Raw genomic sequence first — 26,747 nt, forward strand, 5'->3', positions numbered from 1 at the left:
TCCCTAGGTGTGAGTGAGAGAGTGAATGGTTGTTTGTCTCGTTTGTCTCTATGTGTCCCTGTGATGGACTGGAGACCTGTCCAGGGTTTACCCCGCCCCTCGCACAGTGATTGCTGGACATGGGCACCAGCGACCCCCGTGACCCAAAATGGAATAAGCGGGTAAAGAAAATGGATGAATGGAATTTAAAAGCCCTTCTCCAGCAAAATAAGGAAATTTCTGTTCTTTCTCCGCAAAATTGTTCATTTAATCGAGTTTAAAAAATGAAGAAAAAAATTATATATATAATATTGTATGTGCATCAACTACTTTAAGCCACTACATGGCATGTTGTATACTCTTTCCTTCACCCCAGCTTCAAGGTCACAAATTAAGGTTAAACAAGGTCGAGGGGCGTATATTATGCCATATGTGATCCTCTATTTAGCCTCTCGTGTTCTTAAATTGTGTTTTTTTTTACTAGATCAGTTCGGTAACGGGCCAGAACTCTGTTTAATCTCATGCCTCCTCCCCGTCCTGTCCTGCAGGAGTCCATCAGTGACTTTTACTGGTACTACTCAGGGAAAGACATCATTGACGAACCCGGCAAGAGGAATTTCTCCAAAGCGATGACTGTAGCCAAGCAGGTCTTCAACAGCTTGACTGAGTACATCCAGGTAGGTGATTAGTTCTGGTTCTGCAAAACCTCTCCATGGTCCAGTTCATGTCTCTAAACTCAGTTAACAGAAGAAGCTGCAGTTTGTCCACTTTCAGGCTGAGACCTCTGGATTGTGGCGTTTGTGTGTTTCAGGGTCCGTGCACTGGGAACCAGCAGTCTCTGGCCCACAGCAGGTTGTGGGACGCCGTCGTTGGTTTCCTCCACGTTTTTGCTCACATGATGATGAAACTTGCTCAGGTGAGAACGATCCCACAGCAGTCCCTCGTTTGTCTTGAACTCAGTAACTTGGTGACCTGTCGCAGGTTAAAAGGCTTTTATTGAGTAAATATTTGAAATGTTTTGCGTAATGACTTGTATTTTTAATCACATTTAGTCCTCCAGACTCTTATCACGTTATTTCTGGCTCTTTACAAAATAAATTACTGTTTCAGAAACAAAGTGAAGGTAAAAAGTCTAAAACACGAGTTTTGTTTGTCCTGTTGCTGGGGTGAAATCATCAAATGTTGAAATTAACACAAACCTACATAAATTCAGTATTAACGACATTCTGATGTGGTTAAAAAGTGCAATTTTATTCATAGTTTGTTGATAACAGCAGATATTTTATATAAAGTGAGTGATGTACAGTTAGAGAAGGTTCGTTTTAATTATCGCCCAAAAGACATCCATCCAAGTGTCCAGCCGGCCGTCCTCTTGTCCTGGACTCAGGTCTCGGGGGCTGCTTGAGCAGGGAGGTCCAGACTTCTCTCTCCACAGCCACCTCCTCCAGCTCTTCTGGGAGGACTGCGAGGTTTTCCCAGACCAGCTGAGAGACATAGTCTCTCCAGCATGATCTGGGTCTTTCGAGTCTCTCCTGGAGAACTGAACTTCTCAACCTCTCTCTAAGGGAGCGTCCAACTACCCTGCAGAGAGAACTCGTTTACACCTCCTGGATCCAGGATCTGGTTCTATCGCTCTCTTCCCAGAGTTCAGGACCACATGCGAGGGTAGGAACGTAGACCGAGCCATAAACAGAGAACTTCGTACAGCTCAGCTCCCTCTTCATTGTCCTGCTCCATTCTTTCCTCACTCGTGAACAAAACCCCGAGATACTTGAACTCCTCAACTTGAGGCAGAACCTCACCCTCGATCTGAAGAGAGCGATCCACCTTTTTCCAACTGAGGACCACGGCCTCAGATTTGGAGGTGCTGATTCTCATCCCAGCCGCTTCACACTCGACTGAACGGCTCCAGTGAGAGCTGAAGATCACGGCACGATGACGCCAACAGGACCACATCATCTGCAAATGCAGAAATGGAATCCTGAGGCCACCGAACCGGAATCCCTCCACCCCCTGGCTGCACCGAGAAATTCTGTCCATAAAAGTTATGAACATAATCTGTGACCATGAGCAGCCCTGAAGGGATCTGACTTACTACCGGCAATGCAAACCAAACTCTCGCACCACTTGTGTAGGGACTTAACAGCCCGTAGCAAAGGGCCCCCAGTCCAGGGCCTCCAGTCCAGGGCCCCCAGTCCAGGGCCTCCAGTCCAGGGCCTCCAGTCCTATACTCAGAGGTTTTATGTGTCCAGGCGGAGGGTGACATGCATTCCTTCACGGAGCACAACTTTAATTTTTATTTAAGTTTTGAGGATGCTTTTTGTTTGTCCTGAAAATTGATGGTGATGTTTTTAATTTTCAAAAAGAGTTTTTAAGATTTCCAAGAAGGTTTTATCTGATGAAGTCAGCTGGCGTTCCTCTAAAATAATGTTTTACTCAACTAAATAAAATAAATCCAGCTGTCTTTAATGGAATAAGAACCTGGTTGATATTGACATTTAGACACTTTGGTCTTATAGAAACTGTAGACTCTGGTTTCAGACACGATCCAAACTGAGTGAAAATGTTGACAAACCATGTTTTTATTTTTATGTGTAATCCCACAAGATGCACCCTGATCCCGGACAAAGAAATGGTGTAAGACTCAGAGTTTTTTTTATTTTTTTCCCTGCAGACAAGTTTCATTTATGGTCTCTTCATGCTTCGATAAAAAGCTTTTCTAAGAAAACCATCTTTTATGTTAAACGTCTGACCGTGATTTCTCTGACCGCTGATGCTGTTTGTCCTGATCCGAGAACAGTCTGTGGCTTTGATCAGCGGCTGAGAAATCCGTTTAATTCTTCCATCTTGCAGCGTTTCTTGTCACATTAAGAGCAGTGTTGACTAAAATAAAAACATTTTAAGACATTTATGTTCTTATTTATTCGAATAACTCTCCTCTCTTCATATTGAGTTTAGCTTGTGTCGTAATAAAAATGAATGCTCTTTATGTCTGAATGCAAACCCAGGATCACTTTTGGAGTAGCACACCCTCTGAGGTAGAGTCTTTTTCCTTACGTCTCAAAAAAAGACAACCCTGGTCCCAGTAAAGTTATAACGATGTGTAAAATGTAAATAAAAACAGAATTAATGGTTTGTAAATATCATAAACCCATATTTTATTCACAACAGAACATAACATAAAATGTTTAAACTATGTATTAAACTGTTTGAGAACAGTTTTCTTTTTGGTTTTGAGGAAACAAAGGAACTTTTAAATTTTATGGCAGCAACACGTCTTTAAAAAGTTGGGACAGAAGCAACAAAAGGTTGTAAAAGCAAGTGGGGTGAAGGAGAAACATCTGGAGGAGCAAAATCAATTAGATTAACTGGCCCTTGGTCCTGTTCCGGGTTCAGGAACACTTCCACAGCTCATTGCCAGTAAACACAGTTCATCCACAGATGCTGCTTAAAGCTCTATCAGACAAAGAAGAAGCCAGATGTGAACACCATCTAGAACCGCTGCCGTCATCTCTGGACCAGAGCTCGTTTCAAATGGACTGAGGTGAAGTCCAGAACTGTTCTGGGGCCAGACGGATCAAAAGTAACTATTTTTGAAAACCACAGACACAACATCCTCCTTATTATTAAATAGGAGAGGGACCATTCAGCCTGGTATCAGCTCTCATTTCAAAAGCCTACCTCTCTGATGGTATAGGGGTGCATTACTGCCTCTAACATGGACCACTGACACATCTGGAAAGACTCCATCAATGAATAAAGCATCTACAGGTTTTAGAACATCTGCTCCCATCCAACAGAGAAGATCCAGGACTGTAGAACAGCTGGAATCTTCCATCAGCCCAGAATTAGACAAAAACCCCAACAGCTGGTCTCCTCAGGTCCTCCTAAACCTCCAACAACTGGTCTCAGGTCCTCCAACAGCTGGTCTCCTCAGGTCCTGGATGTTTAAAGACAGAAGAAACATGGACTTGGAACAACTTTGAAGAGACGTGTTACTGACATTACATTTAAAATTACTGTAAATTTTAATTTGTAAAATTTCCACTTTCTTCATTTAAACACTCGATGTTCTGCTGCCGATCAAATGTTGGTTTATGACTTTTAAAATCCTTTCATTTGGTTTTTATCTACATTTTAATTTACGTCATCATTATAACTGGTCTACAGTTGAATTTGTAAAATTTTAAATGTTATTCAGAAAGAACCTGTTTGTAAAAAAGTTATGAAGAACATTCTCTCTCTTTTGCAGGATTCCAGTCAAATTGGTCTATTGAAGGAACTGTTGGACCTCCAGAAGGACATGGTGGTGATGCTTCTGTCCCTGCTTGAAGGTTAGATGTCCCGCTGCCGATGTCCTCTCCTTTTTGTAAAGAACAGGTTTTGACGTCCTCGTTTCTCGTGCTGCTTTCAGGCAACGTGGTCAACGGCACCATCGCCAGGCAAATGGTGGACATGTTGGTGGAGTCCTCCAGCAACGTGGAGATGATCCTCAAGTTCTTCGACATGTTCCTCAAGCTCAAAGACATCGTGGCGTCTGACGCCTTCAGGGACTATGTGACAGATCCACGGGGACTCATCTCAAAGAAGGACTTCTCCAAAGCCATGGACAGCCAGAAGCAGTACTCCCCATCAGAGATCCAGTTCCTGCTCTCTTGTTCTGAGGCTGATGAAAACGAAATGATCAACTTTGAAGAGTTTGCAGATCGTTTCCAGGAGCCGGCCAAGGACATCGGTTTCAACATAGCGGTTCTGCTCACAAACCTGTCCGAGCACGTTCCCCATGACACCCGGCTTCAGAACTTCCTGGAGCAGGCAGAGAGCGTGCTCAACTATTTCCGGCCGTTCCTTGGGCGCATTGAGATCATGGGCGCCAGCCGGAGGATCGAGCGCATCTACTTTGAGATCAGCGAGGCCAACCGCAACCAGTGGGAGATGCCGCAAGTCCGAGAGTCCAAACGGCAGTTCATCTTTGACGTGGTCAACGAGGGCGGTGAAAGCGAGAAGATGGAGATGTTCGTAAACTTCTGCGAGGACACAATCTTTGAGATGAACATCGCCGCATCCATCTCTGAGCCCGAGGGAGACGGGGAGGAAGAAGAAGATGACGAGGAGGAGGAAGAGGGAGGTGGGGACGAAGGGGAAGCCGGAGAAGGTGAGGAGGGAAGCGGAGAAGTTCCAGAGTCGGCCTCTGCCTTTGCAGAGTTCCTGAAGAGCGTGATGAATTTCTTCAGCATGTTCACCTTCCGGAACCTGCGGCGCCACTACCGCAAGCTGAGGAAGATGACGGTGAAGGAGATGGTGATCGGCCTGGTGACGTTCGTCTACACCGTCCTGATGGGCATCCTTATGTTCGTCTACAACATCTGTAAGGGCTTCTTTACGCTCATCTGGAAGGCGCTGTTTGGTGGAGGCTTGGTGGAGGGGGCCAAGAAGATGACAGTTACCGAGATCTTAGCCAGCATGCCGGACCCAACGCAAGATGAAGTCCACGAAGATCTGCCCCCTGAACCAGGCGCTCGGGAAGTCCAGGAAGCTGATGGTGTGACGGACCTGTTAGATACTGTTGGAGAAGGAGAAGAGGAAGAGGATGGAGAAGAAGGGGAAGGTGGACGTCTGCCTGGTTTCAACACACCTGGGGGTCTCGGAGACTTTGGAGAAACAACTCCAGAAGAGCCGCCGACTCCTGAAGGAACACCTCTGCTGAAGAGGAAGCTGGTGAGTGCTTTGTTTCCTCCAAATGTTTGTTACTGAACAACCTGAGGTGACATCAGACAAACACTCTGAACATCATCAGCATCATCTAATATTAACATAGAGCCATCGTTAAATGAAAGTGTAGATGAATATAATGCAACGTAACACGCCCCTCAGGCTGTTTCAGCACATTGTAGCTTCAGCAGGTCCAAGGACCATCAGAACAGACCATGAACTAGAGAGAAACTCGCCATACAATTCTACATCCTTCACCAAAGAGGACTCTGTCCAGAAGACCTGACTCAACCTTCTTAGAATCTCCCGTACAATCTTCTGGAATCACCTTTACAATCTTCTGGAATCTCCCGTACAATCTTCTGGAATCATCTTTACAATCTTCTGGAATCACCTTTACAATCTTCTGGAATCACCTTTACAATCTTCTGGAATCACCTTTACAATCTTCTGGAATCACCTTTACAATCTTCTGGAATCTCCCGTACAATCTTCTGGAATCATCTTTACAATCTTCTGGAATCATCTTTATAATCTTCTGGAATCATCTTTACAATCTTCTGGAATCACCTTTACAATCTTCTGGAATCACCTTTACAATCTTCTGGAATCACCTTTACAATCTTCTGGAATCACCTTTACAATCTTCTGGAATCTCCCGTACAATCTTCTGGAATCTCCCGTACAATCTTCTGGAATCATCTTTACAATCTTCTGGAATCATCTTTATAATCTTCTGGAATCATCTTTACAATCTCTGGAATCACCTTTACAATCTTCTGGAATCATCTTTACAATCTCTGGAATCACCTTTACAATCTTCTGAAATCACCTTTACAATCTTCTGGAATCACCTTTACAATCTTCTGGAATCACCTTTACAATCTTCTGGAATCACTCATTTACCAGAGTGACCTGGATTTTAACAGAGTGATGACAACAGCAACAACAATAGACAATCACGGATGATTCATACAATTTATTTATTTATTTTTAACAATTGAAAACTAAATGATAATTAAAAGGAGAAAGAAACATAGAAACAAAAAAACATCTAGATTACGAGGCGGTGTAGAATACTTCGTTAGTTCCTTCCTTCTTTCCTTCGTTAATCCTTCCTTTTTTCTTCCTTAAAGTTCCTTCCTTCATACTCTTTTCTCTCCTTTCTTTCTTGAAAGAGAGAATTTGTTTAAATTTTACTGAGCTTTTATGACATGTGGTATCTGAGTGGTAAAATATTTCTATAAAAACCGTTTCTATTCCAACATTTTGTATCTAAATTCCTGTAAAGATTTTATTATTTTATTTTATTGTTTTTTTAATTGAATAAAATATATTTCATGAACTCGTCAAAGACGGACATATTATGGTAGAAACTCGGTCCATAAACTTCCTCTTGTCCGGTGCATCACTTCTGCTTCCCTCAAGATAATTTAAAGAAACTTCATGCACGGATGCATGCACACTGGACGGTGTGTCGAGAACACTTTCATCACCCTGGCTCCAAGGTCAAGGTCACAAATAAAGGTCAACGGTTACACAAGGTCTTTGCCTGTTTGAGACATTGCTATAGAACGTTGTGTTGCTGTGTAATAGTTTGACGGGTGGATAATGTGGTCCTATTGTCGTCCATTTTAAGGGACTTCTGTGACATTTGTCTGGGAAACAAAGATGGAAAAAGACACACAGTTACTTTATTTCCATGTACTGATCCTGTCAGACACAGAAAAACTCTTAGACTGAACTCGTGCACATAATTTATTCATTTCACTCCAAACTGTCATTACAACAGCTGGCTGCAGCAGTTGGAGGTCAAGAGGAGGAAGAGAAAGTAGAACCTGAAGTGGAAGCTCCTCAGGAGACCGAGAAGGCAGAGTAAGTTTTTATAAAATGACACATAGAATTAATTTAAGACATTTTTTGTCTTTATTATCTGTTAACGCCCAGAATCTGGTGAAGCTTCTTAATTTCAAATGTAATGGTTGTGTTTTTCAGCATCGAGAATGGAGAGAAAGCTGAGAAAGCTGAGCCTGAACCTGAGGTGAAGGAGGAAGAGCCGGAGGAAGAGGAGGAGAGAACCATGAAGACAAAGACGAAGAAGGACAAGAAGCCTGCCGAGGAGGGCTTTGAGCTGTGGAACGAGCTGGAAGTTCAGAGGATTAAATTCATGGTGAGCAGATGCAGAAACCTGCTCCTGTTGCTCAGATAATGTTTACTGATTTCATCTTTTCTCCTCAGAACTACCTCTCCCGTAACTTCTACAACCTTCGTTTCTTGGCTCTGTTCATCGCCTTCGCTCTTAATTTCATCCTGCTCTTCTACAAGGTTTGTGAATTTAAAACTCTGTTTAGATCAAGAGTTGTGGAACATAAACCTTTTAGCTCTTGATCCACAACATGATCGTGAAAAGGGCTTGATTCCATCTGTGGCTGGTTTCCACAATACTGCAGAAGCTGCCTGCAGTATTGTGGATCTGATCTGTCAGTCCATCTCTTGCTCCATTCTTCTCTCACTGGGAAGAAAACCTCGATCATTGAACTCCTCGTCTTAAGGCAGAACCTCGCCCCCAACTCAGAGTGGGCAGTCCATCCTTTTCCATCTGAGGACCATGGCTTCATTTTTGGAGGTTCTGATCCTCATTCCATCTGTGAACCGCTCCAGTGAGAGTTGAAGATCACTACACAGTGACGCCAACAGGACCACATCATCTGCAAAGAGCAGAGGTGGAATCCTGAGTCCACCGAACCGGACTCCCTCCACCCCCTGGCTGCACCGAGAAATTCTGTTCATAACTTTTATGAACAGAATCGGTGACAACGAGCAGCCCTGGTGGAGTCCCACTCCCACCCTGAAGGCTCCAACTTACCGCTGGCAATGAGATCCAAACTCTTGCACCGCTTGTATAGTGGCCGAACAGCCTGTAGCAACGGGACCCCAGTCCCATACTCACAGAGCACCCCCCACAGTGCACCTCGAGCAACACGGTCAAACGCCTTCTTCAAGTCCACAAAACACATGTAGACTGGATGGGCAAACTCCCATGTCCCCTCGAGGATCCTAGTGAGGGTAAAGAGCTGATCCACTACTTCACAACCAAAAGAGAATCACCATATAATGTTTTTAAATCATTCACTTCTGTTTTTATTGTTTTTAAAATTAGTATTGAAAATATGCCAAAACTATGTTGTATGGTCTGGAGACAAAAGACATGGACAAAAAGACAGGAGACGGAAATGGAAGTAGCAGAAATGAAGATGTTGAGGTTCTCCTCAGGAGAGACAAGGATGGAGAAGGTCAGGAAGGAGGTCATCAGAGGTACAGCACAGGTTGAACAACTGGGAGATAAAGTTAGAGAGGACACACTGAGATGGTTTGGACACGTCCAGAGGAGGGACAGTGGTTTGGACATGTCCAGAGGAGGGACAGTGGGTATATTGGTAGAAGGATGTTAGAGATGCAGCTGCCTGGAAAAAGATAAAGAGGAGATACATGGATGCAGTTAGAGAGGACATGGAGGACAGAGTGAGGTGGAGGAGGATGACTCGCTGTGGAGACCCTGAAGAGGGAAAAGCCAAAAGAAGAAGTAAAAATGTGCCAAAAACAACACTTTTTCATGTAGGTTGCTTTCTGAATAATACCTGAAGACCCCACTTGGTGTTTCAGGACCTACACTGGAGTCCTGACCCAAATCTTTGGGCCTAAAGGACCAGTTTGTCTTTTAAACTTCTTTGCAGGTTTCTGAAACCCCACCAGGTGAGGAAGAGTTCGAGGGATCCGGTCTGTTTGAGGGCTCTGGCCTGTTCGAAGGTTCTGGCGCTGAGGAGGACGGATCTGGATTGGAGGACGGTGGTGAAGACGATGAGGAGGAGGGTCCACTGTACTACTTCTTGGAAGAGAGTACGGGATACATGGAGCCGGCCATGGCTTTCCTGGGTATCGTCCACACCATCATCTCCTTCCTCTGCATCATCGGCTACAACTGTCTCAAGGTGCGTCCGTCAAAACAGATCCCGTTGGTTCTGGTTTCTGCTCGTAGCTTTCACGTCTTTTGTGTCTCCTTCAGGTTCCTCTGGTTATCTTCAAAAGAGAGAAGGAGTTGGCCAGAAAGCTGGAGTTTGATGGTCTCTACGTCACGGAGCAGCCGGAGGACGACGACATCAAGGGCCAGTGGGACAGACTGGTGCTCAACACGCCGTAAGCGCCACGTCTTACGCGATGCGCCGATTAAACCCAGAGTTGACGTCTTCCTTCAGGAACCCGCCCCCGTCTCGTTACACGAAACAGTTTCTACAAAGTCCTCGAGTTTCACTGCTGCCAAACATTTTCCTTTCTCCGCTTCTAGCTTTAAGCTAGTTTTTTATACTTTACAAAAACAAAAACAAAAAAGTTCTTAGGCAACCATTTTTAGCTGTTAGCTTTTAAGTAATATTATGCTACTTTTAGCTATCCTTGTGCTCTTTTTGGTTTTAGCTAATGTTTTGGCAATTTTAGTTCTTTCTTTGCTTCGTTCAGCATTTTTTAAATAGCCTTTTGCTATTGGTTACTTTTAGCTAACCGTTTAACATTCAACTAGTGTTTTGTTTCTTTTTGCTTTTAGCTAATGTTCTGCCTCTTTCAGCTTTTGTCCAGCCTTTTCCTTTTTTAAACTTTTAATCAGTTTTTTTTTTCTCTATTCAGCTACTGTTCTGCTTGTTTTAGCTTTAATCTAGCCTTTTGACGCTTTTAGTTTCTTGCCAGCAGTTTTTTACGTTCACTTTTTATGTAGCTACATGCTACTTTTAGCTAGCTTTCTGTTATTTTTAACTTTGCTTATCCTTTTGCTTATTTTGTCTTTTGCTGCTTTTAGCTAGGCTTTTTAATATTTTTATCTTCAATTGTTGCTACTGTTAGCTGTTACCTAAACTTTGTATAATTTTAACCTTTAGCTAGATGTTTTATTTTGTTTTTTGCTAGCCTTTTGCTACTTTTAGCTTTCAACTAGTGTTTCTCTGTTGTTTGCTTTTAGCTAGACTTTTGCTACTTTTATCTAGCATTCTTCTGTTTTTGCTTTTAGCTAGCCTTTGGCTACTTACAATTTTTATCTAGCCTTTTGCTACTTTTATCTTTAGTCCTTTGCTTCTTTTAGCTTTTAGCTAGGCTTTTTTGTCCTTATTAAAAATGTATCTAGCCTTTTGCTACTTTTATGTTTTTGCTCATGTTTTGCTTCTGTTGACATTAATAACTCAGCTTCAGCTTCTTCGGCGTATTTCAGCAGTCATTAATGTTCTTCCTCCATGTTTCGTTTTAAGTTTGTATGTTTTGCATCACGCCTGTGGGATTCATTCTGTCTTTGTCCAAATGCAGGAGCTTCCCCAACAATTACTGGGACAAATTTGTCAAAAGAAAGGTGAGTCTTCGGACGTTCAGGCTCGACTCCCGTGTTTTAAAGTAAAGCGTCCGTCTGAATGTCTGTGTCCGACCTCCAGGTTCTGGATAAATACGGGGACATCTACGGCAGGGAGAGAATCGCCGAGCTGCTTGGGATGGATTTGGCGTCTTTAGACGTGAGCGCCATGACGCACGAGAAGAAGCCCGAACCGGACACCTCCATGTTCAGCTGGTACGGTCCGCTCACTCTGCGGTCACCTCTGTTAAAGGAAGAAACACTGCAACATGTTCTCCTCTCCGCAGGATAACGTCGATCGACATCAAGTACCAGATCTGGAAGTTTGGCGTGGTGTTCACCGACAACGTGAGCTGAAGACGCCGCTGGCAGCAGAGCTTTGTTCGTGTTCGATGTCGCTCACGCCTCCTGTTGATCTTTCAGACCTTCCTCTACCTGGTGTGGTACATGCTGATGTCTCTGCTTGGACACTACAACAACTTCTTCTTCGCCTGCCATCTTCTGGACATCGCCATGGGCGTCAAAACGCTGCGCACCATTCTGTCCTCTGTTACGCACAACGGCAAACAGGTGAGCGCAGCCACGATGATGCCTCACCTGGACTTTACATAAAAACCTTCACCTGTGGTCACCAAATGGTAGCGAACAGCAGGTGGTGAAGTTGTTGTTTCTTTCTCTTCTGTTTAGCTTTTTGCTACTTTTACCTACTCTTATACTACTTTAGCATTTAGCCAGTTGTTTATTATAGTTAGCAATTTTTTTTTATCTTTTTGCTACAAGTCTGCTACTTTTAGCTTTTAACTGCAGTTCTGAAATGTTTAGCTTATTGATAGCCTTTTGATACTATAAGCTTTTAGCTAGCCTTTTGCTTCTTTTGGCTAATGTTTTTTTCTGTTAGCCTTTAGCTTTTGTTTTTTCTTTTAGCTTTTAGTTAGATTTTCACTTTTAGCTTTTAACTACAGTTCCGATATGTTTAGCTTTTTGCTAGCCTTTTTATACTATAAGCTTTTAGCTAGCCTTTTGCTTCTTTTAGCTAATGTTTTTTTCTGTTAGCCTTTAGCTTTTGTTTTTTCTTTTAGCTAGATTTTTACATTTAGCTTTAAACTACAGTTCCAATATGTTTGGCTTATTGCTAGCCTTTTGATACTATAAGCTTGTAGCTAGACTTTTGCTTCTTTTAGCTAATGTTTTTTTCTGTTAACCTTTAGTTAACTTTTACTTCTTTTAGCTTTTAGTCAGTGTTTAGCTTCTTTTAGCTAGTATTATGCTTTCTTTAGCGTTTAGCTGGCTTGTTTCTACTTTTATCTTTGAGCTACAGTTCTGCTCTGTTAGCTTGTTAGCCTTTTGATAACGTCAACTTTTAGGTAAGCTTCAGCTTTTGTAGCTTTGGGCTTGTGCTTTGCTTCTTTTAGCTCTTAATATTCAGGTTCTTTTAGCTAGACCTTTACTTTTAACTTAGTCTGAGTTTTACTTCTTTTAGCTTTAACTCAATTTCAGCAGCGATTGCTCAGCGGTCGTCTTGTATTTAATCAGAAGAGGCCATTTCTTTAGTTCTTTGTGTTTTAATTTAATCATGTTGTTATTTTTAATATTAAAATGTGTTCCTCCTTCATCTAAGTTCTGACCGCTGAGTAATTTCTGCCTGTGACCCCCCCCCCATCTGTTGTGTGCAGCTGGTGATGACGGTGGGTCTGCTTGCCGTCGTGGTGTACCTCTACACGGTGGTGGCCTTCAACTTCTTCAGGAAGTTTTACAACAAGAGCGAGGACGAGGACGAGCCGGACATGAAGTGTGACGACATGATGACTGTGAGAGCGCAGCTCGTGGAAAACAGCCGATGGTTGTCCAGCTGAAGGCTGACGCTTGTCCTCCCCCCACAGTGTTACCTCTTCCACATGTACGTTGGCGTCCGCGCCGGCGGTGGCATCGGAGACGAGATCGAGGACCCGGCTGGGGACGAATACGAGCTGTATCGAGTGGTCTTCGACATCACCTTCTTCTTCTTCGTCATCGTCATCCTGCTGGCCATCATCCAGGGTGAGACGCTCCCGACGACATTCGAGGAACTCCGGACTGCACAAACGTTGTTTACGTGTTTTTAACTACTTCAGCGCGCTTTGTGTTATTTTAACATTCAGCCATTTTTAGCCATTAAAACATTCGGCTCATCCAGGAGGAATTGTTTTTTATTTCATCTGTTAATATACATCAGTTCTTGTATTTTAGGGTTGTCCCTAAAATTAAAAGCTCACAATCAGGGCTGCTAACGAGGCTGCTAAAACTAACGACGTTTAAACAAAAGTAACAATAACTGGACTTGGTATAATTTTATTTTTAAAAGGGCAACATTTCAAGGCTTATGTTTTTTGGAACGAGGAACAGACGCTGTTTAACAATTTAAAATCCTAACAATGCTTCTGTGTGTGCCAGGTTTGATCATCGACGCCTTTGGAGAGCTCAGAGACCAGCAGGAGCAGGTCAGGGAGGACATGGAGGTAAGATTTCAAGTCTGGAGTCCAAGTGCCAAAATAGTTGTTCGTTGCGTGACGTGTTTTTGTCCCTGCGCCTCCGAGAACCGGCTCTTTGCTCAACCCTTTGTAAGATGGTCAGAATTTTGTGGGTGTGTTTATTAAAAAAAACAGGTCAGCTCCGCTCTCGTTGCACGTCAGCTGCTCTGCTGAGGATCAGCTGGCCGAGGCTGTTGGAAAACACAGCCAGCTTCACAGCAGCTCCAGGAAGACTCAGAAAGAAGCCAAATGTTAATGTCGTTAGGAGAGAAGATGGAGCAGGTAGCGCCTGGTGTCTGTGCTGACCCAGAGAGAGCGCACCTCGGTGGGACACGTTCCTGCACCGTCTGTCGGAAGAGGCGCTCGTCTCTTTGCGATGATTTAGAAAGTTCGTGCTTCTCCTCGATGAACAACAAACAAACAGCGGAAAACAAACGTCCGGTCTGAAAACTGTGCTGTTTCTATGTGACGTGATGGACGCCGCAGTGGGAGGAGCTTAGCAAAAGTTGTTTACCGCCGTTTTTCTTTGAGGATAAAATGACCTCGAGTAAAAGAACCTCCCACAACCAGCGAGCCTGGAGGTCGTGTGAAGGATTAAGCATACCTGCAAACGTGCCACTTTTCGGCAAAATGCACCGATTTCAATAAAAATATGTCGTTTACGTGAATCATCTCCAAAGAGTTTTTTTTTTGTGGGGGGTGGCATGAATAAATTTTCATAGTGCTAAGCTAGTGCTGCATAAGTCGCTTTAGCTAGCTCGCGACAAAGCTCACGCTAGCTCGTAAACGCTAAGCTAGCATACTTGCGTAGTGCTAGCTTAGCGCTGCGTTATGGGGGGGGGGGGGGGGGGGGGGGGTGTAGGATGCAGTAGAGAAGCAGAGCGCTACGTCTGTAGCATCTTAGCTAGCCTGTTTGTATTGCTACGTGTTTAAGAAGCGAGCGTACTGTCAGAAAAATTTTCAGTGTTTGGTTCCTCCGGTTGTCTAGCTGATGTCGCTTGTTTGTTTTTTACTTGACGCCATCTTTCCTATTCACAGCCCTCAGTCAGTTAGAATGTTAGTAAATGTCTTTTTTACCTGAATCATGTCGTCTGTTCCCATAATTTTCTTCTTGGAGTGTACCAGGATTAGTTAACATGTTAAAAATCACAACATGTTCGGGGGGTGGGGAGACCCCCCACCACCACCCACACACACACACACACACACACACACTACAGGCACCAGGTGTGTCACCTTTTTCCTCCCAGGTGAGTTTGCAGGAACGACTGCAGCGATCCTTCATTTCAACACGCTGTTGTTGGGCGAGTTTAACTCGAGCCGTCTCTTCTCCTTCCAGACCAAGTGCTTCATCTGTGGAATCGGAAGCGACTACTTCGACACAACGCCGCACGGCTTCGAGACGCACACCTTAGAGGAGCACAATTTAGCAAACTACATGTGAGTGACAGCTCGTTGAGCACCTGAAGTCCATTTATATTAAGATATACGTGTTGTTCTAATCATTTGAACTGTATATATTTAGCAACTCTTTAAAATAACATTCCTCGTAGTTTGACTTCCTCGGTGGAAACCAGCTGACTGCTTTGAATCTTTCAGGTTCTTCCTGATGTATCTCATCAATAAAGATGAAACGGAGCACACGGGACAGGTCAGTGACGTGTTCTGATGATATTTCCAGTTTGCTCCTGTATTTCTGCCTCCTTCACCTCCCCGTGTGCGTTCTCAGGAGTCCTACGTGTGGAAGCTGTACCAGGAGCGATGCTGGGACTTCTTCCCTGCTGGAGACTGCTTCAGGAAGCAGTACGAGGACCAGCTGGGATAGTTTGAAGGACAAACCAGAGGTCAAACACGTCAGAGTCTTAGTTTAGTTGTTTATCTGACATTTCTCTCGTCTGTTCGAAGCTACGCACACCTTGGCTGAACGTTCGTACCACCTGCAGCAGAATGTCGATGATTTGAAATAAGCAAAGAAAAGCCTTTTTATTCCACTTTAAATACCGTTTACGGCTTTCCTGCGTGACTTCCAACGCCTTCCAAACGTTAGTCTGTAAACGTCACAGTGCCTACAGCAACGCCACTGCTTTACCTGTCGGAACCTTAGAACTTTATGTTCATTTAACAATTGATCTGTTTATTTCAGATTTTGATTTTAGCATTTTGGTCCCAGAGTAGATTATTTTCTTCTTCTTTTTTTTTTGTATCGTTCAGCTTTTAAAGGTGGAGCCAGCAGCCAGTAATCCAGGAAAGTGTCTGTTTGAATGAAACCTCTGATGTTTTACTCACCGTCATGATGTCATTTTTAATTTCTAACTAGTTTTGTTGTTGGTTTTGTGTAAAACGACGACGAAACTGATCCAGAAACCGTTTAAAGTTGAGTCGAGCTTTCTGCCTAAAGCGCATTTCGTGCATGAAGCAGCTCAACGTGCTTTCTGTTGAGGACAAAACACAAACGTTCACAGAAATATAAAAAGGAGAGAAAAAACATTTAAAACCTTCGAAACAAAGAATCAGACTTTTAAACTCCACAGGGCTCTGTAGGTTTCCACATGTTAAATGTGATGAGACTCTTCAGGACTATTTCACAAAAAGCAGCAGCTCTTTCTTCTTCTGTGGTTTTATTGCTGCTCCCAGCAGCACAACTGGTTCAGAGTCAAAGGTTTTGTGAGCAGCTCCGAGTCGTTCTGTCTCGCATCGATCAGAAACTGAAACGCTTTCCTGAAAAAAGTACAGTATTATTTAACAGTGCGGTTAAAGTGGGGTCTGCAGACGTTTTGACTGACTGCTCTATTTTCTGCCTCTTTCCCCACAAAATAAAAATCATCCAGAAAACCTGCTGAAAAAACAAAAGTCACGCGACTGAATTTTCTCTAATCGAAGTTCGGCTCTGTTTGCTTTTGTCGCACCGCGTCACAGTACACGTCATCTCAGGGTGACGTGCACAAGCATTCACGTGCATGAATCCCAGCAGAGTGACACATCTTCACTTCATCGAAGCTCCGCTTTCAGCTGCGACAGTGGGAAGGAAAACCTTGATTAGAACAGAAGGAAACCTCCAGCAGAACTGGGCTCAGCCGTCTGCCTCGGCTGCTTGGGGTTAGAGAGGACCGCCAATAAAGAACCGATACTTATTTTGATTTTCAGATTCTTCTGATCGTTGTTCGCAGAATGAGTCGCTGTATTTTAACAAATACGCTCCAAAAACTCTCAACAGCGTCATTTGGTTGTAAAATGGCACTTTGTGTTGTTGTTTTTTCTGCAAAACACCACCTCTTTAAATATTGTTCAAAAGTTTTTTGAAAGTTGTAAAAATATGAATTATTTAGTGACAAAAAGGACAACGGGTTGGTTTCTCTTGTTTTACTGAAATCTAAAGCTGAACGAGAGAGCTGCTAAAAAGGAGCTTTTCCTGCTGCAAAAGGAACCAAAGGGCCACGTTTGGCCCCAGAGCCGCAGCTTGCAGACCCCTGGAACAAATGAAGACTTTTGACAGGAAGTTGACACAACGTGGCGTCCACTCTGTATTGATAGTCCTCGAGGACGCCGGGGTTACTGAGAGTCAAACTGTCCTGGAAACAGATCTCAGATCAGTTTTAATACGACTTTATGCACAAACGCTAGGGTTCCCAACCCTGGTCCTTGAGGAACACCATCCTGCATGGTTTAGTTGTTTCTCTGCTCCAACACACCTGATTCAGTGGTTTAATTACTTCCTTAAGTTCGTCAGAAACCCGTTAATCACCCTTTCATTTAAATCAAGTGTGTTGGAGCAGAGGAACAACTAAACAAGCAGGGTGGTCCTCAGGGACCATGGTTGGGATCACTGCATTAAAATATTGAATGCAGCAACTGAACAACGATGAGGCTTTTTATTGGCCTTTAGATGAACGAGACCTATTTTACTTCAACCGTATTTGCATATATTTATTTTTCTTTACAGGTTTATGACATTAAACCGATCTCTGCTCCTTTTTCAGACATGAAAAGTTTTGTTTGTGAAGAAACGAGTCTTACACTGAAGGAATGGGAATGTTTGGTGTTTTACTGTCGATACGTCAGTTGATGTTATTTTTCTTGAATCAAAGTTGTGTGTGAAGATTGATCTGAACGTAAGTCACGACGTCGGAGACGACTCCAAAGTGTTTTCTGTCCCAGAAGTGATTCACAGAAACAAAAGTGTCCTCTGACTGAAGCCTGTTTCAATAAAACAGATTATTTTAAGAACGCCAACATGTCTGTTTATTTAAATAAATTAATTATTTGACGACGTCGCGTTTGACCAAGAACTTTTGCAGTTTGATAAAGATGCCGTTTATGTATCGTGTGAATATTCTCTATACTTGGATCTATTTTAGCCTTTATGTTCAGGAGATAAATGCTTTTTTGATCATTGTTTTATTTTTTATTTTTATGCTTTTCAAAGGATTTAAATATATTCATAACTTTATGAAAACCGCTTCAGTTCCTTTAAAACATTACATAATTTAAAACGTGTTCAGCATAAAAGCTCTATTTTTTATCTTGGGCTACTTTTAGTTTTTTGCTACTTTTAACTGACCTTATTTTACTTTTAGCTGTTTTATTCTTTTAGCTAACCTTGTGCTAACTCTTCTCTTCTTATAACAAGCTTTTAGCTGTTTTTAGCTTGTCTATTGTTACTTTCAACTAACAATATTTTACTTTTAACTAGCCTTTTGCTGCTTTTAGCTAACATTCTGCTGCTTTTAGTGTTTGTCTAGCCTTTTGCTGTTTTTAGCTAACTCATTTTTTTTTAGCTATTTTGCTACATTTAACTTTTTCCTTCCTATTACTAGCTTTTGGCTGTTTATAGCTTGTCTCTTGTTACTTTTGACTCACCTTATTTTACTTTAAGCTAACTTTTTCATATAGTTTTAGCTAACCTTTTGCTACGTTTAGCTAACTTTGTCCTTTTAGCTAACCTTGTGCTACATTTAACTAACTTTTTCTTCTTACAACTTTCTTTTTGCTGTTTTTAGTTTGTCTATGTTACTTTACATTATTTTACTTTTTAACTAACTTTTGTATAGTTATAGCTAGTGCTGCTTTTAGGTAACATTCTGCTGCTTTTAGTGTTTGTCTAGCATTTTGCTGTTTTTAGCTAGCTTGTTGTCACTAACCTTTTGCCACATTTAACATTCTTTTAGATAGACTTTTGTTCCTTTAACAATTTTTTTTTCTATACTTTAGCTAACTTATTTTTATCAGCCTTTTGCTGTTTTTAGCTAGTATATTTTCATGTTGCCTGGGTTTAGCTTCTCTTAGCTTTTAGCTGTTTTAACTGCGTTTGTTTTTCTAACTTGGACTTTGTGAAGGAGTTTGGTCAACGGGGTTTTTCAACACGTGCTGCAGATTTTAGCTGCTAAGCGACGTGTGTCGAGTTGTTTTTGTAGCTCCTACAAATAATTCCTCATTTACTTCCTGCGCTTATCGACACATTTAGTGACTCAGCAGAGTTTTTGTACAAACCTTGAAATGACAGTTCAGTTTTACATGAAACGTTCAGGAGCGTTACCTGAACTTTATCTTGGTTAGATATGAAAAGTAAAGATTTGTCAGGAAACTCCCGGGCGTTGATCTTTTCTTCTCCGGTTGATTGATGTTTCTGTGACATGTTTGGTTTATCAGACCTGAAACAACCGGCAGTCTCGAACAGAAGAGTCCGTGAAAGATAAAACACTTGAGGGTTTGCCAAAGAGTCGTGAATAAAGGTTTCTGTTCGCCTCAACGTTTGTTTTTGTCTGAGTGAGTCGTTGACTCCGGTATTCAGGGAGTGTTTTCACTGTAGCTGCTTCGATACAAAGTCTTTGCTGTTTTCATCACCGGAACAAAGAACTGTTTTACAGCCGAAACTTCACTCACGGTTTAAAGTTGTGCAAACATTTATTTTCTGAGCCACGTCCGTTGGATAAATTTAACGAGAGGTTTCTGAACAGCTCTGGGAGCCGAATGACAGCCGATTGACCTGAACTGCTGAAGCTAAACAAGCTTAGCCGAAGCTAAAATCAGCACAATAGTAGCTAAAGGTTACGAGAGGCAAAACTGATCTAATTGCTAATGCTACTAAACAGTAGCTAAAAGTATCCTGATGCATGGGAGTAGCTAAAAGGTTACATTTGTAAAAATATAGACAATTTTAATTAATAAGTTAAAATTGGCACAAAATGTCACTAAAATATAAAATCGGTGATATTGAGGTTATAGCTAAAATCGTCAAAATAGTAGCTAAAGCCTAAAAGAGGAAAAACTGTTAGAATAACAAAAGTTACCAAACAGTAGCTAAAAGCTACAATTAGCAAAAACATACCTAAATGGGCGTAACGTGTAGCTAAAAGCTAACTGAAGTGATGCTGTAGTTAAGCTAAACCATAGCTAAAGCTAAAAGCAGCAAATAAATATAAAATGGAGCCAATTTAATTAATTTCAGAGGAAAGAGTTTTTAAATGAATGAAAAGAGCTGTATTTATATTAAATGAAGTTAAATAATTCAAAAACTATAAATATAAAAATTTGAAGTCGGCACTTTATTCCAGATGTAGCCGAACATTTTGATGCATAAACAGGCAAAGAAGTACAAAGCAGGTTGTTTTTTTTTAAAGTAGGGAAGAGACTAAAGAGAAAAACAGGAATTAAAGTCGAATCAGCCGAAAGACAAAATGAGAATTGAACTTCGATGGTGCAGTGGGCTGAGCTGTCGCCTCACAGCAAGAAGGTCGCAGGTTCGCCTCCCAGTCTTTCTGGGTGGAGTTTACATGTTCTCTCCGTGCTGCTTGGGTTTTCTCCGGGTGCTCCGGTTTCCTCCCACAGACCAAAAACATGCATGTTAGGCTAATTGGTGACTCTAAATTGTGTCTAGGTGACAGAGTGAATGGTTGTTTGTCTCTATGTGTCCCTGTGATGGACTGGAGACATGTCCAGATGTCTCTCCTCTTGCACCGTGACTGCTGGACATGGACACCAGAGACCAGACTAGCAGAAGCAGGTAAAGAGAATGGATGGATGAGAAATGACTTCTTTTGTTGCTGCACACACATAATCTGATGTTTGTTGGGCAGCTTGTAGTTTCTGTTTGTTGTTGTTGTTGTTGTTGTTGTTGTTGTTGTTGTTGTTGTTGTTGTTGTTGTTGTTTACCTACCTGGCAGGTTTCTCGGGGCAGCCTGTTCTTACTACATTAAGCTGCAGAGGATATTTTGTGCAGTCAGGCGTGCTCCTGGACCACTGGAGCCCTGCTCAGGTACAGGCGTCCCTCGCTGTTGGCAGCAAATGTTGGCAGGTAAGACGCTGCCCTTTTGTGTGAGGGCCACTCCTCTGCAGGGTCAAAGGTCATCAGGTGCCTCCAAAGTAAACGTGACGCAGCTGTGGGTTCGGTCTCCTCCCTCATCGCTTGTATAAAGTCAGACGTCCTGCAGAGTTGCTGCTTTCCTGCGCTCTGGTCTCCCTGCTCACCACCAGCTGTCATGTTTGTGGCTCCTGCAGGACCTCAGCCCGTTCACAACCCGGTGAGTACCTCCTGCTCCCACCTCCTGCTCCCACTGACGAGGCTCGTCTCTGAAATAATCTGAAACACACCTGGATTTAATCCCTCCATGTTCGTATTTGATAAAAAATGAGCTCTGACTTGTTTCTGATTCAGTGACTGGTTGTTTCTGAGGTCGAGGCTTGTTTCACAATAAAAGTTTAAACTTCTACAAAAAGCTTCAGAATAAAACCACAGAGTGTGAATGATTAAAAACAGGTTTTTGTTTTCCGTTTCATTCAGCCCGTCCACCTTGATTCTTGCAGTTTATGGTGGCGGACGTTTAGAAACGGTTCTGATTGTTTGGTTCTGCGCAGAGAATCCCGTATCTGGGTCCGATTCACGGAGGCCTGAGGGACGGCTCGTCCGTCTGCGTCCAGGGCTCCGCCCATAAAGACATCACCAGGTGAGCCGGCTGCAGTCGGACAGATAAATCTGGACTGAAACGAACGTTGAGCGATTTAAATAACTCTGAGGAAACGTTTTAAATCCACATTTAGGATCATTATTTCCTGAGTTTTTGTTGAACAAGTGACCAAAAATCAACAGTTTTTAAATAAATGTTCAAAGACTTGAGAAAAAATGTTCATCAAGAGTTCTTTAAAGGTTCAAAAGCAAATACTAGTTGATGTTTTTTAAATAGATGATAACTGATAAAAGTTGGATTTGACTTAAAAGTGTTTTATTAAGAGACGTAAGTCAAACAACACACTGAGCTGAAAGGACAAAAGTAATCAATCAATTCAACTTTATTGTCCGTAACATTCAATGAAATGGAGATTTGTCATATAAAAACAACACAAGATAAAAAATGATTTATAAAAAAACAAACTTTAAAACCAATCTTTGTTAAATCAATTAAAAACATTCAGTTAAAACCATTCTAAATTAAAACTAATCTAAGTAAAACATTTAATCTGTTCTTCTTATTGTTTATTTCTACACTCACGTTTTTTTAAGTGTTTACCTGAATCACTTGGAGCTGCCTGTTGCTGAAATGTGCGAACAAACAAACCTGCCGCCATGTTTACCTCGCAAACAGGAAGTAAACAACCGCAGAAATCCTTTAATTTCTCAAATTAACAGTGAGCCTCATCATCAGGGGCGCCTTGTGTATTAAATCTGGTTGTGCTCACCGACCTCGATCTGATTTTGTGTCGCTCACGACGCTCAAAGATCTGTCAAAATGTTCTAGTTTTGCTTTGTTCGCCTTATAGTCGGAAACATACGTAACTGAACTCCGAGTAAATAAAACAAACAAGTCCGTGCTCAATACTCTGAGTACTTTTCCTGTTTCTGATGGGAATTAAGAGGTTCGACCAACCCGACCTTTATTTCTACAGAAACGTTCATTAAAGTGTAATTTAAAGTGCTTTGCAGCTAAAATAAAAATAATAAAACGGATGTTCTATAAGATGAAACTATCCTTTGTTAAAGCTCGACCAAACCGGTTTGGTCTACGTTTAAAAGAGCCCAGATCATGGACCCGCCTCAGACCCCCCCAGCAGGCCTCAGGCTCGGTGCTCCTGAAAGCAGAATCAACTAAATCTAAGAAAGTTGAGTCAAGTCCTCTGGACGGATTCTTGTTGAAACGTTTCATCTTTTATCCAAAGGACTTCTTCAGTCTGAGGAGCTGCACCTTCTCGTAGTGGATCAACCAGTTTGTTGTTGACATCCAGAACTAGCTGTTCACATGTAAAAGGGCCGTCAGAGCACTAACGATCGATCGTTAGTGCTCTGACGGCTGCTTGCTATTCACAGGGGAATGAGTGATACTAGCAATAACAGCATTGTAAGAGGGGGACAGTTGGACACGGAGGCTCCGCCCCCATTTAACCATGGACGGGTTCTCTTCACAAAGATGGCCTCCTTCACTCCTCTCTCAAACCATCGTTCCTCTCTAAGTGTTAAACACGAAACGTTTCAACAATTTTTAAAAATCCGTCCAAAGTACGTAACTGACGTTAGATTTTTCTACCTGGACTATTGAGCGTGCATCAGGATAGAATCAACAAAAGTTCTTGTTCTGGTCGGTGGAACATCTAACAGAGAAGAACCAGAGGATCCGAGGGGTCGTCCTGGTCCACAAACTCTACGGCACAGTCTGGTGTTCGGCTGTGGAGGGCCCTGAAAACCAACAAAAGACTTTTAAACCCACTGGTAACGGCAGCGGGGCTCATGTGGGAACACGTTTCATGAATCATCTCTGGAACGTTCTCAGTCGAACCTTCTGACTCTGTGGGAACGTCGAGGCTGCACCTTGTGTAACCTCAAAACGTGCACGGCCTCTTTTAATCGAATGTAAACACGTTTAACGCACCATTAACTGAGCGATAGATCTCTTCACGACGTCCGCTGGTATTTCTGCGCCCCGCCTGCTCTGTTTGTATTTCCACACCAACGGATCGGCCGCCCTGACGTTGGGTTGGTCTGACAGGTTCTTCATCAACCTGCTCTGTGGAGAGTCGGAGTCCAGCGACATCGCCCTGCACTTCAACCCTCGCTTTGACGGCAGGGACAGAGTGGTTCTCAACTCGTGTCAGGATGGATCCTGGGGGTCGGAGGAGAAGATCCACAGCATGCCCTTCTCCAAGGGGAAGACCTTTGAAATGGTCGTCATGGTCACCTCGCAGGGATACCAGGTCTCACACACACACACACACTGTTGGTGGTCCCTCAGGCTCTCCTCCTCATTGGTGGATTATCAGTTTGGCAGGTTTCTCTAACCACACAGCTGCTAAAAACTATCTATTGGTTCTGAATTGCGACTCTTTAGGATGTTGGTGGCTGCAGTAATGGCCGCTGACCACTAGGTGTCACTGATGAGGCGCAGTGTTGAGGCTTTGAAGCTTCAAACCTTTTTCTGAAGCCTCAAAAGCTTCTTCACGAGGCTCCACCTGTCCGTCTTTAGGTGCCAGCCTTCTCCAGAACGCTGTCGTTGCTGCGTCCACCTCCCAAACTACAAGAAGTGTTGCTTTTTGGTGTTTGCTTCAAGTGCTCCAGGTTTTTGAGACCTACAGAATTGATTAATTTGATAGAAATTGATGAATAAGTTGATAAAAATTGACTTCTAGAATCGCGTCGCACGGGGTGGCTGCATGTTGGAGCAGCTCTGTTACTTTCTTTCAGAGATTTTGCTTTTGGAAACTTTAATTCCTCTTTTTCTGGATGTAAATCACTGTTTTGGATGATTGTTTCCTCTGGTATCAGATGCTGTGCAGCTGGAAGGATTTTTACTGACACTTTTTTACTTTTGGACATTTGTTATGATGCGTAACCATGGCAACAAGGTGGTTTTTACAACCGGGAGCTGCTGTTTAACATCTCAAAGCTCAAATAATAGCTCAACTACAGCCCCAAATTTCAAATGAGTTGAAAAGGAGGCTCCGTGGATGCATTCCCATCTCCCTGCCGGCTGTGCTCGAGTGCCTGACCACTGAGATCCTGGGACTGGCAGGAAACGTGGCACCCGACAGCGGGACCGGGATCATCCCCCGACACCTGCAGTTGGCTGTCCGCAGCAACGAGGAGCTCGGCAGGCTGCTGGGAAGAGTGGCCATAACTCTGGGAGGAGTTCTGCCCGGCATTTGGGCGATTTGGTTTGTAGACCAGGATTTAGGTCTTTGCCATGAGGTGACGTCCTCTCAGCAGACACATTCAGAGTCGAAATGAGTCGCACAAAGTCCAACTTTACACGACTGATCTGACGTCTTCGGATCTTTAACGGTTTTTATACGAGAGTCATTTCATCGTTTTTCACCTGATGCATCTTTCTCTGCTGCTCGACTTGCAGTTTTCTCTAAAATCCTCCCAGAGTGCGCGGTACGAACACCCAAACTCTCAACGACTCCCGTTGGGTCGTTTCTCCACGTAAAACTGACCAGACGCTTCAGTTCGTTAAGGTTCAGGAACGTTTCCTACACGACGTAAAGTTTTCACGCAGCGACTGTTCGTTTGAGGCTTACTTTTTACTCTGCGGTCCTGTTCCCTTTAAGTGTTGTCAGGGAGTGACAGACTCAAGTATGTGGAAACCACGGTAACCCTAACGAGCAACGTTTGACGTTACGTCTATAATTTTCATGCGGTTTGTAAAATCAAAACGTCAACTATTTTGTTGGTTTTAGCTTTATTACAAAATAAAAGTCCCCATTTCCTGTTGGGCTTGAGAGAAGGAAGTTGGAGATTGAGGGCGAAGCTGCTTTGGCCCATTTTAACATTTATTTAAATATTCTGTAGATTTATGAATAAATGTCAGTGACTGATGTTTCACTGCGTTCCGTTCTGACTTGATTCTGTTTCAGATTAAAATCAACGGGAAGGATTTCTTCACGTTTCCACATCGTATCCCGGCGGAGCGAGTCCGGGCCGTTCAGATTTCAGGAGATGTTTCCATCCAAAGCATCAGTGTGATCGGGGTGAGTCCTGACGTCTGGGAAGCTCCTGACCGTTCGCTCTGAACGTGGCGTTGTGCTGAAAAACATTTGAGGAAATGTTTCTGACTTTGTGTTGATGACGTCATCGGTGTCACCTGAAACCGTTAAATCTACTGAGTGGAAATTATTGTCTTTTGTTTTCGTTTCCAACTATTTTTAAGAGTTTGGCTGAAATTCAAGACTGGACGATGTGTTCAAATTGATCCCTGGTAGAAAAAGAGTGGATTTGTTGGGACTGAGCTTCCACCTCAAGTGGAGGAGTTCATGTGTCTTGGAGTTTTTTTCATGAATGAACGTGAGATCAACAGACAGTAATGTGGACACTGTGCCGGTCTGTTGTGGTGAAGAGGGAGCTGAGGTGCAAGGAGAAGCTCTCGGTTTACCTGTCAGTCTATGTTCCTTCCCTCTGGCTGTGAACTCTGGGTGGTGACTGAAAGAACCAGATCGTGGTCCCTGCAGTGGATCTCTGCGGGGTAGCTGGACTCTCCCTTAGAGACAGGGTGAGAAGTTCAGTTCTCCAGGAGAGACTCAGAGGAGAACTTCTGCTCCTCCACATCCAGAGGAGACAGCTGAGGTGGTTCAAACATTTGGTAAGGATGCTTCCTGGATGACTCCCTTAGGAGGGTTTACAGCCATGTCCAACTGGGGGAGACCCGGGTCAGCTGAGGCCTGGAACTCTTGGAGTCCTAGAAGAGCTGGAGGAGGTGGCTGTGGAAAGAGATGTCTGGAACTCCCTGCTCAGGATGCTGCCCCTGAGACCTGAGTCCAGAACCAGAGGATGGAAGATGGATGAATGGTGGATGGATGGATAGTGCTTAGATGATGGATATATAGTTGGATGGACAATGGATGGATGGTTGGATGATGGATAGATGGCTGATCAATGATGGATGGATGATGGATAGATAGTTAGGTATATAGTTGGATGGTGGATGGATGATGGATGTATGGTTGGATGATGGATGTATGGTTGGATGATGGATGGTTGAATGAAGGATGGATGATTGAATGAAGGATGGATGATTGGATGATGGCTGGTTGGATGATGGATGGATGGTGGTTGGATGATGGATGAATGGTTGGATGATGGATGGTTGGATGATGGATGGTTGGATGATGGATGAATGGTTAGATGATGGATGGTTGAATGAAGGATGGATGGTTGGATGATGGATGGATGGTTGGATGATGGATGGATG

General features: G+C 43.1%; 2 protein-coding genes across 2 annotated transcripts in view; both read left to right on the forward strand.

Annotated features, from left to right (window-relative positions):
• Nucleotides 1–500: 500 nt before the first annotated feature.
• On the forward strand, nucleotides 501–17,808 carry LOC119411021 (ryanodine receptor 1). Its single transcript, XM_037677943.1, has 19 exons — nucleotides 501–656; nucleotides 791–895; nucleotides 4,232–4,313; nucleotides 4,394–5,697; nucleotides 7,484–7,566; nucleotides 7,687–7,861; nucleotides 7,930–8,016; nucleotides 9,426–9,680; nucleotides 9,755–9,885; nucleotides 11,035–11,077; nucleotides 11,157–11,290; nucleotides 11,362–11,422; nucleotides 11,498–11,644; nucleotides 12,748–12,882; nucleotides 12,955–13,111; nucleotides 13,505–13,569; nucleotides 14,921–15,021; nucleotides 15,181–15,232; nucleotides 15,311–17,808. The coding sequence occupies exons 1-19, from the start codon at nucleotides 501–503 to the stop codon at nucleotides 15,404–15,406; spliced, it is 3,369 nt and encodes a 1,122-aa protein (XP_037533871.1). The 3' UTR covers nucleotides 15,407–17,808.
• Nucleotides 17,809–21,021: 3,213 nt separating this feature from the next.
• The window catches only part of LOC119411426 (galectin-4), a gene marked incomplete in the record, with an annotated part of 13,208 nt that continues 7,482 nt past the window's right edge, over nucleotides 21,022–26,747 (forward strand). Inside the window, 4 exon segments of the mRNA XM_037678373.1 lie at nucleotides 21,022–21,098; nucleotides 21,433–21,521; nucleotides 23,553–23,757; nucleotides 25,417–25,530. Of these exon segments, the coding sequence (XP_037534301.1) occupies nucleotides 21,057–21,098; nucleotides 21,433–21,521; nucleotides 23,553–23,757; nucleotides 25,417–25,530 (450 nt within the window).

This window comes from Nematolebias whitei, chromosome 6 (assembly GCF_014905685.2).
Source record: "Nematolebias whitei isolate Nwh7 chromosome 6, NemWhi1, whole genome shotgun sequence".
Classification (NCBI taxonomy): domain Eukaryota; kingdom Metazoa; phylum Chordata; class Actinopteri; order Cyprinodontiformes; family Rivulidae; genus Nematolebias; species Nematolebias whitei.